Raw genomic sequence first — 14,463 nt, 5'->3', positions numbered from 1 at the left:
AGAACATCAAGGTCATCAGCCACAGAGAAAGCCTGAGAAACCATCACAGCCAAGAGGAGCCAAACGAGACACAACCATTTGATGCCACGTGGTATTCTGGATGGGTTCCTGGGACTGAAAATGGACGCTAAGTGCAAACTGGAGAAGTCCAAGCCACGTGTGTAGTTCCTGGCTATGCACCATGACGCTGTGGCATGGTGACCTACGGTGTCCCTTGAGGGGAAACTGGAGATGAGTTCCCAGCAACTCTCTGTGCTCTTTTGGAATTTTTTGGAATGTCTTAAACTATTCTAAAATAAAAAGCTTTTTTGAAGCAAACCAATAGAAGTAGGGTGGAAGTCAGGAAGCATCTGGACACGGGTCATTGGGGACCGAGGGGTAGACCCTGGGTCCTCGGGGAACGGAGGTCCACTTCCTGGGTGGGGCCTTCCACAAAAGAGCATGGACTCACAAAAAGCCAATGGCACTGCTGTGTCATAGAACAAATATGTCTGTGTCTATTCTTTCTGCTTCCTGGAGATTGTTTCTAGCGGTGCCCTGTGAACTATTGATCGTAGAAGCACGGGTCTTCTTCAACGAGGAGGCGGAGACCTCAGAGCCCACCTGCCCCAACTTACTGGTATGAATGACAGAAAAACTGGGGCTTACGGAGTGGGAAGCTACAAGCCCATGCCAAGCTAACTTCTCCATCAAATGCAGCATCCTTCTCCTGGGCCCCAGAGCCAGTAAACGACAGGACCTGGAGGAGTCACGGGAAGTGGGTGTCTTCGTGGAAGGGCTGGGGTGGATTGGCCACAGGCACAGCTCCAAGGTCCTGTCCCACCCTGAAGATTCTGGGCTGTTCCCCGGTGGAACAATTCCAGGGCCTGGCCTGCTTCTCACTGCACCAGTGCTCCCACAAGTCAGACACCAGCTGCTCCCAGGAGGCTCACGCTGCACACTCCCGGCTCGGGGAAAGGTGCAACTTTAAGTGGAAGAGATGTCTTTGGCCCCTTAATTGACAGTGATTTTCTTCTGTGAAGAAAATATACAGAAGGTAGTGAATTGAATCTCAATTCACCAAATCTTATTAAACTGTTCTTGGGGAAAAAAGATTTCAATAAAAATTTAAAAGGAAGAGAAGCAAGAAAGCCACAAACTAGAAAATAAAGTGAGACGGAGCAGTTGTTCCCCATTTGGAAGCAGCTGGGGAGCTGGGGGTTGTGGCAAGGAGTTTATTCTTTCTTTGAAAATTATGGGCTCGAAGCTGCTGAGAGGGAGCTGTCCCTGCCTGTTCTCAAAGGGTGTGGATGTGGTCCTCAGGTGCTCAGGCAGGGACCCTGTCTCATGTTTAGGGTGTCCCAGTGAGGACTGGGTGGATGAACCCAAAGTCTCCATGGCTTCCTCCTGCCCATGTGCCTGCAGCTCCGGGGGCCACTCTGCCTTCCACCCATCCGCCAGGGCCAGGATTAGGGTGCCACGCCATGCACTCCACATTGTCCCCACAACCCTTGCACACACCCCATTCTCTAGCATGTTCCTTTTGATTTGTATTGGGATATACGTTGCACAAAACTCACCTATTACAAGTGTACAGTTTAGTGGGTTTCATATAGGCATAGAGTTGTGCAGCTACCCCCCCCACAATTCCAGAATATTTCGTCACCCCATAAAGAAACCCCCTACCCCATTACCCCTTCCCCAAGCCTTGGGCAATTTCTCATCTTTCTGTCTCTGTGGATTTGGTCACTCTGTGCATTTCCTATAAACGGAACCAGGCACCGTGTAGCCTTGAGTGCCTGGCTTCTTTCCCTGCTCAGGGTTTTCAAGGTGCTTCCACATCGTAGCATAGATCAAGTAATCCTGCCTTCCTTTTAAAGGCTGAACGATACTCCATTTTAACGTTATGCCAGATCCCCTTTATCCATTCCTCAGCTGACGGGCACGTGGGCTGAGTCAGCTTTGGCTGTTGTGAGTTGTGAATGTGGCCCTGGGCCTCCCAGTGCAGGTTTTCATGTGGACAGATGTCTGTGCCTAAGAGAGGGGCAGCAGGGTCCCTGGAACTCTGTCTTTAGGGTTCCAAGGAATTGCCAAACTGTTTTGCCCAGAGGCATTCTGGTTTTCATTCCCACCAACAGCATACTAGGTCTCTCGTCTCCTCGTGTCCTCGCCAGCACTTCATGTTCTCTGTCTTTCTGCTTGTAGCTCTCTCTGTAGGTGTGATGTGGGCGGTATGTTTTTTTTTTGTTTTTTGTTTTTTTTTTGAGACGCAGTCTCGCTCCATCTCCAGCCTGGAGTGCAGTGGCATGATCTTGGCTCACTGCAACCTCCGCCTCCTGGGTTCAAGCGATTCTCCTGCCTCAGCCTCCCGAGTAGCTGGGACTACAGGTGTACGCCACCACATCTGGCTAATTTTTGTATTTTTAGTAGAGACAGGGTTTCATCATGTTGTGCAGGATGGTCTCCATCCCTTGACCTCGTGATCCTCCCACCTCGGCCTCCCAAAGTGCTGGGATTACAGGCGTGAGCCACCATGCCCGGCCGGGCAGTATGTTCTTAAGGGGCCTGTGGATGCTTGAGTTTCGGGGGAGCTGGTGCCACCTCTGCCTGCCCCACAGCCTCGCCTCCTGATGGTTGGTGCAGTGGTCGGCAGCCATGCCGCAGGGCCTGCCTCCAGAGGAGGTATGGGGTCGCCTGCCATCTTGGTGCATGTCTGACAGTGCCATGGATGCCCTATGGGGTGAGGCCCTCCCGAAACCTGTTCATTATGAAATGAGAGGTGCTCAGGGCCCAGCCCCAGGCTGAGCAGGATCAGTGAGAAGAGTGTTCCCAGGCTCTGCCTCATCTCAGAGCCGCCCAAGGGATGAGGACAGAGATTGTTTGTACTGCTCACTGGTCCTTGGAGATAGAGCCAAGTCCTCCTCCTGCAGAGATGCAGCCTCTCACCAAGGGGTCCCCAAGAGTCTCAGGACCAGGTCCGGGCAGCACACCAAGCTCAGCCGTCTTGGTGGCAATGCAGAGCCTGGGGCCCTTGGCCTTGCACAGAAACGAGCAGTGGCCCCTACACGTCTTCCTATGGGAGGGGCTTTCCCCCTGCCCCCCACATTTCTTGGCTGCTGGGAGTGGGCTGGGGCCTCTGTCCTGGTTGCCCACCTGCCCTCTTTTTTTTCCTCTCTGAACAAATCAATCACTTTAAAAAGGAAGAAACCGGACTTGAAGAGGAAAAACAAATCGACCTCTCCCTGCCACTGTTGCAATTGGTTGGTTTTTCTGCATAACAGCTGGGTGTCTTAGAAATGAGGGGGTTTCTATAGTAACCAATTACAGCCATGATTGGTGAAAAATCACAGAAATATCCTGTGTGTGAAGTTATGCCAGCGAGGCAGGCACGGGCTTAGGTGCTATGGTTTTAATTTCCTGGGGCAATATTTCTCTAAGTACTAATGGCAGGCAGGTTTGCTTGTCATGGCTTTTGATTCAGCCTGCCTGGTGGGGGCTGGTGGGGGCTGGTGGGGGCTGGTGGGGCCTGATGGGGGCCGGTGGGGCCTGGTGGAGTGTAGTGGGGCCTGGTGAAGCCTGGTGGGGTCTAGTCAGGGCCTGGTGGAGTATGGTGGGGCCTGTTGGAGTCTGGTGCAGTCTGGTAAGGCCTGGTGAGCTTGGTGGAGTGTGGTGGGGCCTGGTGAGGCCTGGTGAGGTCTGGTGAGGCCTGGAAGACCATGGCAGAGTCTGGTGAGGCCTGATGGAGCCTGAAGGGGCTTGGTGGGGCCTGGTGAGACCCTGCACCTGCTCAGAGCAGCATCTCATCTTCCTGGGGCTAGACTCCCACCCAGCTCTGCAGGTCGTGGGAGAAGTAGAGATTCTAAACCAGCTCCCATCCTCACTGGGTCACCTGCAGCCACAGAGGAGCTACCTTCGTGTGTATATGGGGGAATTTCACCCTAACCTAAATTCGTCCTTGTGGTGACAGTGGCCCTGGTCCCTGCCCCAAGCTTGGCTGCTAGTGCAGAGAAATTGCACACCAGCAGAAACACTGTGCTGAGGATTAGCATAATGAGGAGGTCCTCATTTCTGCAGCAAAGCACTTCTATTCTGATTTAAAAACTGAAGCCTTATTGTTTGGGGATTAGTCCTTTTTGGTAATTAGCACTCATTAGCAAGAGTTTCTCTCTCACCATCCTGATGACTGGGGGGCCATCTGTTCCCCAGATATCTGGGAGAGTCAGCACTGGACACAAGGGTCTCAGTACTGAACACAGGGCGTGCCCCCAGGGACACATTCACACACAGCTACAACTAAACTCTCCTACACAGACACACACAGACACGCTCACACATAGAGTCTCTCACACAGACACTCACAGACACACTTGCGTGCTCACACAGGGACACACAGATACAGTTGCACACACAAATACACACACAGATACTCTCACACAGACTCACACACACAGGAACACACAGATACACTCATACACACTGACACACACGAGCATAGATGCACTCACACACTTCTGTGCTGACACACGTGGACACAGTCACACAACAGTACAGTCTCACACTCACACGCACCAAATACACACAGACACCCTGGCCCTCACTCACGCACAGCCTCTCACACTCGTGGACACACCCCCAGATGCGTCTTTACACTCATGTACGCTGGCTGACTCTCACACTGGCACACTCACACAGCTTGACCCACACGCACACACTCACACCCAGTCACACACGTACACACATACGTGTGCTTGCCTACACGCACACACTCACACACTTGCGTGCACGCATTACAATGACACACACAGCTTCCTTCCTTTGTGAAGTCACTCACCGCCTTATAAAGAAAAACTCTACCCAACCTGCTTTCCAGGCCTGGCTTTGGGCGGCGTCAGGCTGGCGCTTGGCACCTGAACACCCTCGCGCCCCCACCCGCTTCAGTCATTACAGTTCTGGGATTCATTTTAACTTTCAGACGTGAGGCTGGTGACGAGAACTGACTTTGAATGACACCTATAATCAGTCTTCAATTATCTGTGCTGGTGGAAGAGGGAGCGTGGGCCTGGCTCCTCTGAGCCCTTCCACGTGACTCTCTGCCGCGCCCTGGTTTTCACGTGACACCAGAGAGTCCACTGGTCCAGAGGCGACCCCAGACCTGGTGACAAAGCCGCTCCATGTGAACTGGGGAGAGGCCGCCCCGCCAGCCCTGACTTCTCCCCTGCAGCCCCGCTGCGTGGAGAGGCAGCCCCGCCCTCCTCAGGGTTGCGCAGGATTTGCCCTTTCTGCAGCCCTCCGGGGAGCTGAGGAGGTGGATAGCAGGGTTTCAAAGGGCACCGGCACTGCAGATAAACAGGGGGAGCGGAAATGTCAACAGAACAAACACTTCGCGTCAATAAACTTTCGGTTTATCCAGAGCAGATCTCATTTCCCTGAGTACGATCCAGAGGAGGCCAGAAGTAAGAAGACTTCCCATGCACAGCATTTAAAGCGATGCCTGTTTACGATACGCATGCCGGGCTCTGGGTGAGGGGCAGCGGGAGCGGCTGGTGTTTGCAAAGTGCAAGTGCCTGGCAGGTGTAGGTGCTGGGAAGCGCCTGCGCTCACGCTGGGAGGTTTCAAGCTTGAAACCTCCGCTCCTCCTAGACCTGGGGAGAGGCGCTTCCCCAGTGGGCGGGGGGTGGCCTGGGCTATGTAGAGGAAAGCGCCTGGCCCTGGGGTCCCAGGTGGAGGCCCGTGTCCGCTGCTGCCATCCTCTCACTTACGTCCCCTCGTCGTGTGATGGGCAAAAGGAAGGAGGGACTCACAGGTCTTTTCAGGTTATCTTGTCGAGGCTGACCTGAAAGGCTGGGGGTTTCTGAGGCTCGGTTTTCGCTCCCGTGAAATGGACTATTCGGCGGCCAGCCGGCTCTGTGCCTGGCAGGCGCCTCAGCCCCGCGGTGCCGGGAAGCAGCTCCCCGCACCCTCGCAGCGCGCGCTGTTCTTGCACGTGAGTCAGCCTTTGAAGTAAAGGAAGGAAGGGTTTCGGCTTCGCTTTTGAAGTTAGGAGGAGCTCTTTCCAGAAGAAGAGAGCGTCCTTGTCACGGTGGGGGGTGGAGAGAGAGGGCCCCGGGGCCCACTTCCCCTCCCGGGCTTCCACTGACCGCTCTTCTCTCCTTCCCCCCCGCACAGCTCCATGTCCATCCGCTGGCCGGGCCGCCCCCTCGGAAGCCATGCCTGGATACTGATAGCCATGTTTCAGCTCGCCGTGGACCTGCCCGCCTGCGAGGCCCTGGGCCCGGGGCCGGAGTTCTGGCTTCTGCCGCGGTCGCCGCCCCGGCCGCCCCGGCTGTGGAGTTTTAGGAGTGGACAGCCGGCGCGGGTCCCGGCCCCGGTGTGGAGCCCCCGGCCGCCCCGAGTGGAGCGGATCCACGGGCAGATGCAGATGCCCCGAGCCAGGCGGGCCCACAGGCCCCGGGACCAGGCGGCCGCCCTCGTGCCCAAGGCTGGACTGGCCAAGCCCCCAGCTGCTGCCAAATCCAGCCCTTCCCTCGCCTCTTCGTCCTCGTCCTCGTCCTCCGCGGTGGCCGGTGGGGCCCCGGAGCAGCAGGCCCTCCTGAGGAGGGGCAAGAGGCACCTGCAGGGGGACGGTCTCAGCAGCTTCGACTCCAGAGGCAGCCGGCCCACCACAGAGACTGAGTTCATCGCCTGGGGGCCCACGGGGGACGAGGAGGCCCTGGAGTCCAACACATTTCCGGGCGTTTACGGCCCCACCACGGTCTCCATCCTACAAACACGGAAGACAACTGTGGCCGCCACCACCACCACCACCACGGCCACCCCCATGACGCTGCAGACTAAGGGGTTCACCGAGTCCCTGGATCCCCGGAGAAGGATCCCAGGTGGGGTTAGCACAACGGAGCCTTCCACCAGTCCCAGCAACAACGGGGAAGTCACCCAGCCCCCAAGGATTCTGGGGGAGGCCTCAGGTACGGCCATCTCTCTTCTGGTTTGGGTTTGCTTGGGGTTGAGGGCTGGGAGCGTGACTCGGGAGAGATGCTTAGATGTCCCTGGGTGATGCTATGTGTGGAGGCTCCAGGAGATGCAGGCGTGATGTGTCCACGAGCTTGCACATGCCTGTAGACTGGCAAATACAGGCTGTGCCTTAGAGGAAGGGGGCGTGAGAAGGGAGAGTTTCCCTTTTTAGTATGTACCTAGAAGTGGGCGCTGCACCCCTTGTGCCTCTGTTAGGGACCAGCTGAATCCACCAGGTGCTGCAGCCCTGTTACAGACCGGTGGAATCCACCACACACAGCCACGCCTTCCAGAATCAGAGAATTTTGTCTCTGGGGCCGGCCCTTGAGCAAGATGCTTGCCCGTCTCGTGATACAATTAAGGATCCCCCCGCCCCAGAGTCTTCAAAAGCCTTCAAGGGTATGGGACACATGGACGGGGGCAGGGTGCCTGCCAACTTGACCTCGGTCGAGGATTAGGAATGGCCTTAAATAGCAAGAAAGGCCGAGGCTGGGTAAAAGGAAGAACTTCCAGCGGTGTTAACAGAAGCTTCGCAGACAGTGATTCAGGTGGCAGCTTTCGGCTCCCTGGGGATGTGTCAGGAGGGTGTTTGGAGGACGGAGATCAGAACAAAGGGCTTTGGTTCTTCTGCTGCTGTTATCCTAGCTGCCTGTGGACACACACAGTTCACTGGCTTTGGAATATCTCCTTCTGTGCAGTTTTGTTGTTTTTTATTTTCCTCCTATACGCTGTCCTCCATTTGCTTTGAAAGGAGTAGCCCTTGGAAATCTCCCAAGCCAGGGCTTGTCCCTGAACTGGTAGCCTGCACTGATGTCACCAGGCTTCACAGCAGGCCTGCGGGGAGAGCGCAGAGCCCTGGGCACCCCGTCACCCTCACCTCCCTCCGGTTTTCTCTGCCTCTGTTAACAGGCACAGCCCGATGTGCCAGGCTGGCTCAGAAGTTCACAACCTAGATCTGTGCATACACATTCTAGACAAACAGCAACATTCGCTAACTTTAAAATCGGATGCAGATTTCAGGGCGTCAGTACAAAATGGGCGGGGGCGCCCTGTGGCCTCATCACAGCTTGCTTTCCACAACCTCCAGCTTGTGGGCTCGGTAGGCCCCACCCAGGCCTCTGCAGAATCAAGGGGAGGGAAGAGAACTGCTCTTCAGAGCTCATGTGCAGGCGGCCGGCGTGGCATCCAGGCCCTCTGCGTCCTCACTAGACTGCGTCCTGGCCCTGGTTCCTCCTCATCTTGGGCAGGCAGGCACCGGGCAGTCCTTGGACAGGTTTTCATGGGGTGGGTGGCTGTTGTCCTTCAGCCGGTGACCTACTTTCTTCCTTCACCTGAGCAAGAGAACCTGCGGTTTTTTTTCTGAGCTCCTCTTCCCTAGAGAGCAATGTTTCTATGGAAGCACAGCCTGGGCCCCCTGCGCATGCTGAGGGCCATGCCCAGAGATGGAGGCTGTGGGCTTGGGAGAGGCTCTGGAGGAAGAGGCTCCGGAGGAAGAGGCTCCGGAGGAAGAGGCTCCGGAGGTCCTGCATCGGCTTCCTCCCATGCAGCCTCTTTTGGGAATCCACGGACATGCGGGGTCTGCAGTTCATCCTGCACTGTCAGGCGCCTGCTAGCAGTTTACAGAGTGTTCGTTTTCACCTCAGTAAACTCAGCAGCCATCATCATAGTAGGGTTTCTTGCTACTCTCCCTTACTGTCACCTCCTCTGTATACGTCACTTACTATATAGACATGGATGAGGAGACAAGTTCCCATTTATTCCAAATTACATTTGTTATTACTAAAGTTAAACACCCGGGACAGCGTTGTAGGCTTAGCAAATTAATTCACAGTGCATTGGATGTTGCTAATCCATCTCGACAGATGCTTATCTTGGAAGCGATTTATGGTTCTTCATAATATAATCTGGTGCTAGATTAATTTGTTTAGCAAAACAAATCTAAAAAGAGGAAAATATGTGTGTTTGTTTCTAATGCAGAGAAATGTTAATTCTGGAACGCAATGCTGGGCCACAGGGAAGGGAACAGGTGGTTTACAGCAGCGCTCATCAGGTGCTAGGCCACCGTCCTGAGCTTCCCGGCCAAGGCAAAGGGAAGAGAGGAAATGCAGGGATGACTCCCCTAACTGGGTTCCTCATAGCCCAGTGGGTACCATGTAAATGAATTAGACCACAGCAGGAACAATTTAGGTTACACACTGGGAAGTACTTGCTGGTGATGCAGGAGGTGAGATCTTTGCTTAGGCTACTGAGAACAGGCTGCATAATCTCCTTATCTGAAGTCCCAAGTAGAGAGGGATGGGGCAGAGGGGAGGAAAACAACTGTTTAAGCTTCCCCAGATGGAAGGAGTGCTGGGACAGAGGGCTGAACTCCCTGGAACCCCCTTGCTTGGCAGTCATCAGATGCAGACCTGCGCCCCCAACATTTGGTGGAACGTGAACACTACTCACACTTCTCAGACATCTAAGGCAGCAGAAGTGGTCTTGGGGACTCCAGAGCTGCAATCTGGGAGGCCATGAATTGCTGCAGTTAGTTAGCAGGTGCCTTGAGGCTGAAGATCTGGGCGAGAATCTGGGCTCTGTTGCATGTCACTGTGTGACCCTGGAAAAGGTCTCTCCTCTCCTGATTTTCTTTTCTTCACCAGCAAAATTGAGGCTTAGAAATAGGCCGTGTGCAGTGGCTCACGCCTGTAATCCCAACATTGGGAGGCTGAGGCAGATGGATCACCTGAGGTCAGGAGTTCGAGGCCAGCCTGACCAACATGGAGAAACCCTGTCTCTACTAAAAATACAAAAAATTAGCCTGGTGTGGTGGCACATGCCTGTAATCCTAGCTCTACAGAGGTTGAGGCAGGAGAATCACTTGAACCTGGGAGGTGGAGGTTGCGGTGAGCCAAGATCCTGCCATTGCACTCCAGCCTGGGCAATAAGAGTGAAACTCTGTCTCAAAAAAAAAAAAAAAAGAAAGAAATATTTTTCCTAAATGGTTGCTGTGAGAGTTTAGTGGATGAACACTGAGCATAAAATAAGGAACCTGGCGCCGAACAATTCTCCATACTTACTAGTTGTTTTTATACCCAGCAAGAATGGCCTGAGGAGGAGAGGGTTGCCAGTGTCAGAGGCAGAGCAGGCTGCCAGGGACTTGGGAGTTTTATCATCTCAGACACAGCCAGCTTTGCCACTTACTGGGGGGCACCCCAAAATTTGGAATTGGAGTTTTAGGAGGTGGATGAAACATCCATTAAGTGAGTTTTACCTGTCCAAAAAGGGATCTTTGGTATCACACTTGGGGATTTATAAATTTTATTTTTGTTTCTGCAGAGAAATATTTAGAAGGGACATATCATATTTTTCTATCTGTCTATAGCACAGGTTGTTGCTGGGTGCAGAGAGGAAACGTGGCTGGTGATTTGGGGGCACTCTGAAATTTCTCTGGAAGTAACATTACTTGGGATAACTGCTGGAATGATTAAAGGGTCCCCTGTCAGGATTCACCCTACATATGAAGTAACTGGGAAATCTTTTTGAGTTTCAGGGTAGTGGTTAAGAGTCCCACTGCCTGTCTTCAAATTCCTGGCTTCAGCTCATGATTGCTGTGTACATTTGGGCAACTTGCTTGTCCTCTCTGTGCCAGTGGGTATGATAGAGTTAACCATCTCATAATGTTGTTGTAAAGATTCAGTGAGACAGAGCGTGCCAAGTACTCAGTGCCTGGCACATAACAGTTTTCAGTATGTGCCTGCTGCTGTTAATATAAGGGTGGTGATGGTGATGATGATGGTGGTGACAGTGAGGATGATGGTGGTGATGGTGATGATGGGGATGATGATGAGGAGGATGATGATGATGGAGATGATGGTGATGATGGTGTTGATGATGATGGTGATGATAATGATGGTAATGGTGGAAATGGTGATGATGATGGTGTTAATGATGATGGTGATGATAATGATGGTAGTGGTGGAAATGGTGGTGATGATGGTGGTGATAGAGAGATGATGATGATGGTGATGATGGAGATGATGATGATAATAGAGATAGTGATGATAGTGATGATGATGCTGTTGATAGTGATGATGATGATGGTTACCATTGTGCTAATTTGCTGCCACTACCTTTACTGCTCTATTGAGGGGTCATTTGATGAGTTCCTGCAGCCATGTCCCTGACTTTGGCACTCTGTACAGAGGTGTAGATGGCACTAGCCAAGAACCTCTTGGGATGGAAAATCACCTGGCACAGGTTCACGGAGGCATTGAGCTCCAGCCTCATGTGAGCACTGGCAGAGTGTGACCGTCAGACGGGTCAGAAGTTAGCTTGAGGTCGGGGAGGAGGCTCCCCACAGTGCAGCCCCAGCCTTCTATGACAGCTCTCTTGCTGGTCAGGTTTCGAATCTGGAATCACAGAGTCTCCTGGGAGAAAAACAGAAAGTCATTTTCTGAGCTTTTATCTTAAAACGTGTAAAGGAAACTTGTGGGGAATTCAAGCCAACTGATATGGGTTTCTGAATATGCCCACTGTGGGAATACCTGGGGCAGGAGTGCTTGGTATACAGTTAGTGCTCAATGAAGGTTTCCTGAACCGTACGTTCTTAGGCCGTGCATGCTGGCATCTGGCCCCAAGACTTTCCCGCCTGCTCAGGCCAATATGCTGCTTTCCCCAGCTCATGTTCTGTCTCTCAGAAAGCTCGCCACCCAGGAGGGGCCCTGAAATCCTCTAGGTTCCCATCGTCATTCATGGTTTGCCTCTGTTCAATCAGTCACGTATTCGTGACATCCAGCAGCTCAAGGATGAGATGGCTCAGATGTCTTCCAAGTCTGGCCTGGAAATTTTTACATTGGAATTCACTCATGCATTTCTAAGGATGATTTCCAAGTTTGCTTTGTCCTTGTCACCGAGTGGGAGCGGGGGGCCTTCCATGTCCTTTAGGTATGTCCCTCGGTAAGCACAGGTGACAAGCTGGTGTCATTTTCTCTGCACCCCAGCCGTCAGCTGACCTAAGCATCAATGCAAGCCAGCCAACCTCAGGAGCAAGCCTCATGATGGCAAACTATTTTCTAAAAACCAGAATTGGAGTGGAAGAAAATGAGAAGCAGATGTCACAGGGAGAGACATCCTCTTCCCCTTTGGTTTAAAGCTGTGATGGCCATTTAAATGCTGAGCCCATTTTAATTAAGTTGCTGGGTGTTTGCTACCAGGGAAGTGAATCTGTCCTTAATTTAAAGATATTTGAAGCAAATGACTCATGAACTTCAAAAGTTTTGAGTGGTTTAATTGGGATAAGAGAATCAAATAAATCAGTGCTTGGAGTGCTACAAAAGATCCTAAACTTTGTAGACAGCAAGGCTGGTCTTTAGGGTCTTAACTGGGATCTTCTGAATGGATGCAGCGTGGCAAATCCTGAGTGCCGTGGTTCTGGGTGGTGGCCTGTGGTCGAGGTCTTCTGTTGGCCGACAGCTCACTGGACCCAGTCAGCCTCTTAGAGCACTCCCTCTGTTTTTGCTGAGCAAACTTGTGTTCATACCAAATGGATAAGTGTGCTCCAACTCATGAAAGTCCAGCCTCTGATTCTTCTGGACACGACTGTGTTGCAGGTCTTCTTGCATTTCCCTGTCAAATGTTCCTGGCTTCAACTTATTGCATTTAGTCCTTCTTAAGCTTCTTCACTCCCTCAGGCCCTCATTCTCCTTCTAAGGGCATGCTAGGGATGTGAAAGGTCTTTAATCCTTAAGAACTGAGATGTCCAGCCTAAGGCATTTTCTTTCTTTCCTTTTTTTTTTTTTTTTTAGATGGAGTCTCGTTTTGTCACCAGGCTGGAGTGCAGTGGTGCACTTGGCTCACTGCAACCTCTGCCTCTCGGGTTCAAGCAATTCTCCTGCCTCAGCCTCCTAAGTAGCTGGGACTATAGGCACGTGCCACTAAGCTCAGCTAATTTTTGTATTTTTAGTAGAGACAGGGTTTCACTGTGTTGGCCAGGATGGTCTCGATCTCTCGACCTCATGATCCACCTGCCTCGGCCTCCCAAAGTGCTGGGATTACAGGCATGAGCCACCACGCCCGGCCTCCTAAGGCACTTTCTGTGAGAGAGCTGCTGGGTTCAACTCTGTCTTCTTTCACCAGGCCCTGGAGAGGTGCCTTTACTTGTTGACCTGTTCAGGAGTTTCCAGCAAGAAGAGGAAGGCCTTAATGAACACTCTCCTCTACCTGGAAACCAGTCTCCTTTAAGGGAACGGGTGGGGTCACTGACTAGTGGGGTAGCCGGCGGCTGCACGAAACACACCCTTGTAGGATATACCTTTCCTTACATCATGAATGTCACAAAACCCTGGATTGATAACAAATCTGTTTGATATATAGTGGGTTGAATTCATGGTTGCCATCGGCTCACAGGGGAATGATTCTGAGTGTAGAGATTAAATGTTAGACAGAATACCATTTTTAGACTTTTTGTTTTACTGTGTTACAAGGACCAGTTTTAGAATGTCTGGCTTCTTAATCAATTATTCAATGAACCATCAGCTCTGTACTTAGTTGATAGTAAATGCCACACCTCGGGGTAGGAGCGGGATGAGGAGTTGCAAAACATGGCCCCTCCTCCTCTTTTCAAGGAGTTAAAAAATTCCAGTTGGGAAATCCAGACAGATAAAGACATATCCTTGCACAAGAGAGAAAAGACAGGTAAGGACGGTAGAGGAAATGTCACCAAGCCACAGCTTCATCAATCGCCCAATTGTTATTCTGGCAATACAGATTGGAAGGAAACAGGAGCCGTTGCAGGTTTCTTGGAGCCGAGCCCTGGGGTGGATAGGGGAGGCATAGGAAGAGCCCATCTTGGGGGCGTGTGTGGTGGGGCTGAGATAGAGTAGGCAGAGCTCCTGCAGGCCTGGATTGCGGAAGGAGCCAGGCCAGGCCTCCACCTCCCCGCAGCTCAGTTTCTTGCCCTCTGGAACAGATGCTGAATAAGACAACCTCCGAGGTCCCTCCTCTAGCTCCGAATTGCGCTAAGAATGGGCGAGTCCTGGTGTTCCCTCTGCAAGGAGCGGGAACGATGGTTTTGGAGGACCCCCTTCCCCGACTTGTCATCAGTGAAAAAAGAATGCTGGAGAGGTGCGCCCCTTCCCTCCCTGCCGGTGTCCACAGTTGGCTGTCCTTGGGGACCCAGCAGTGAGCTCAGTGGTCTATGTACACAGGCAAGCTGGGGGCCTGGTGGGACCATGGCTGTGGGCTCAATTTTAAGCTTCCATTTTGTGATGATGAGTCACTCTTCTCCTGGTGGAACCCTCTGCCCCACCTCTGCCCAGGAGTGGCCTGCATTGTGGATGTCTAGCTTAAAAGGCTGCCATGTGAATCCTGCTGGTAGAAAAAACATCACCCGCATCTTTGCAGCCGATAAGTTCCAAGTGACGTTTGAGGGCTCCCCAGGTGGCCACTGACACTCAGTCCCGGAGACTCAGCCAAATTCAGAGGCAGACGAACGCG

At 52.6% G+C, this 14,463-nt stretch overlaps 1 protein-coding gene across 1 annotated transcript in view; it reads left to right on the top strand.

Moving 5' to 3' along the window:
• The window catches only part of AJAP1 (adherens junctions associated protein 1), a 138,283-nt gene that overhangs the window by 51,002 nt on the left and 72,818 nt on the right, over window positions 1-14,463 (top strand). Inside the window, exon 2 of the mRNA XM_019012412.4 lies at window positions 6,145-6,941. Within this exon, the coding sequence (XP_018867957.2) occupies window positions 6,145-6,941 (797 nt within the window). The remainder of the gene's footprint in view (window positions 1-6,144; window positions 6,942-14,463) is intronic.

This window comes from Gorilla gorilla, chromosome 1, assembly GCF_029281585.2.
Source record: "Gorilla gorilla gorilla isolate KB3781 chromosome 1, NHGRI_mGorGor1-v2.1_pri, whole genome shotgun sequence".
In the NCBI taxonomy this organism is placed as follows: Eukaryota; Metazoa; Chordata; class Mammalia; order Primates; family Hominidae; genus Gorilla; species Gorilla gorilla.
The sequence above is the reverse complement of the archived record's forward strand: the minus strand, read 5'-3'. Positions and strand labels throughout refer to the sequence as shown.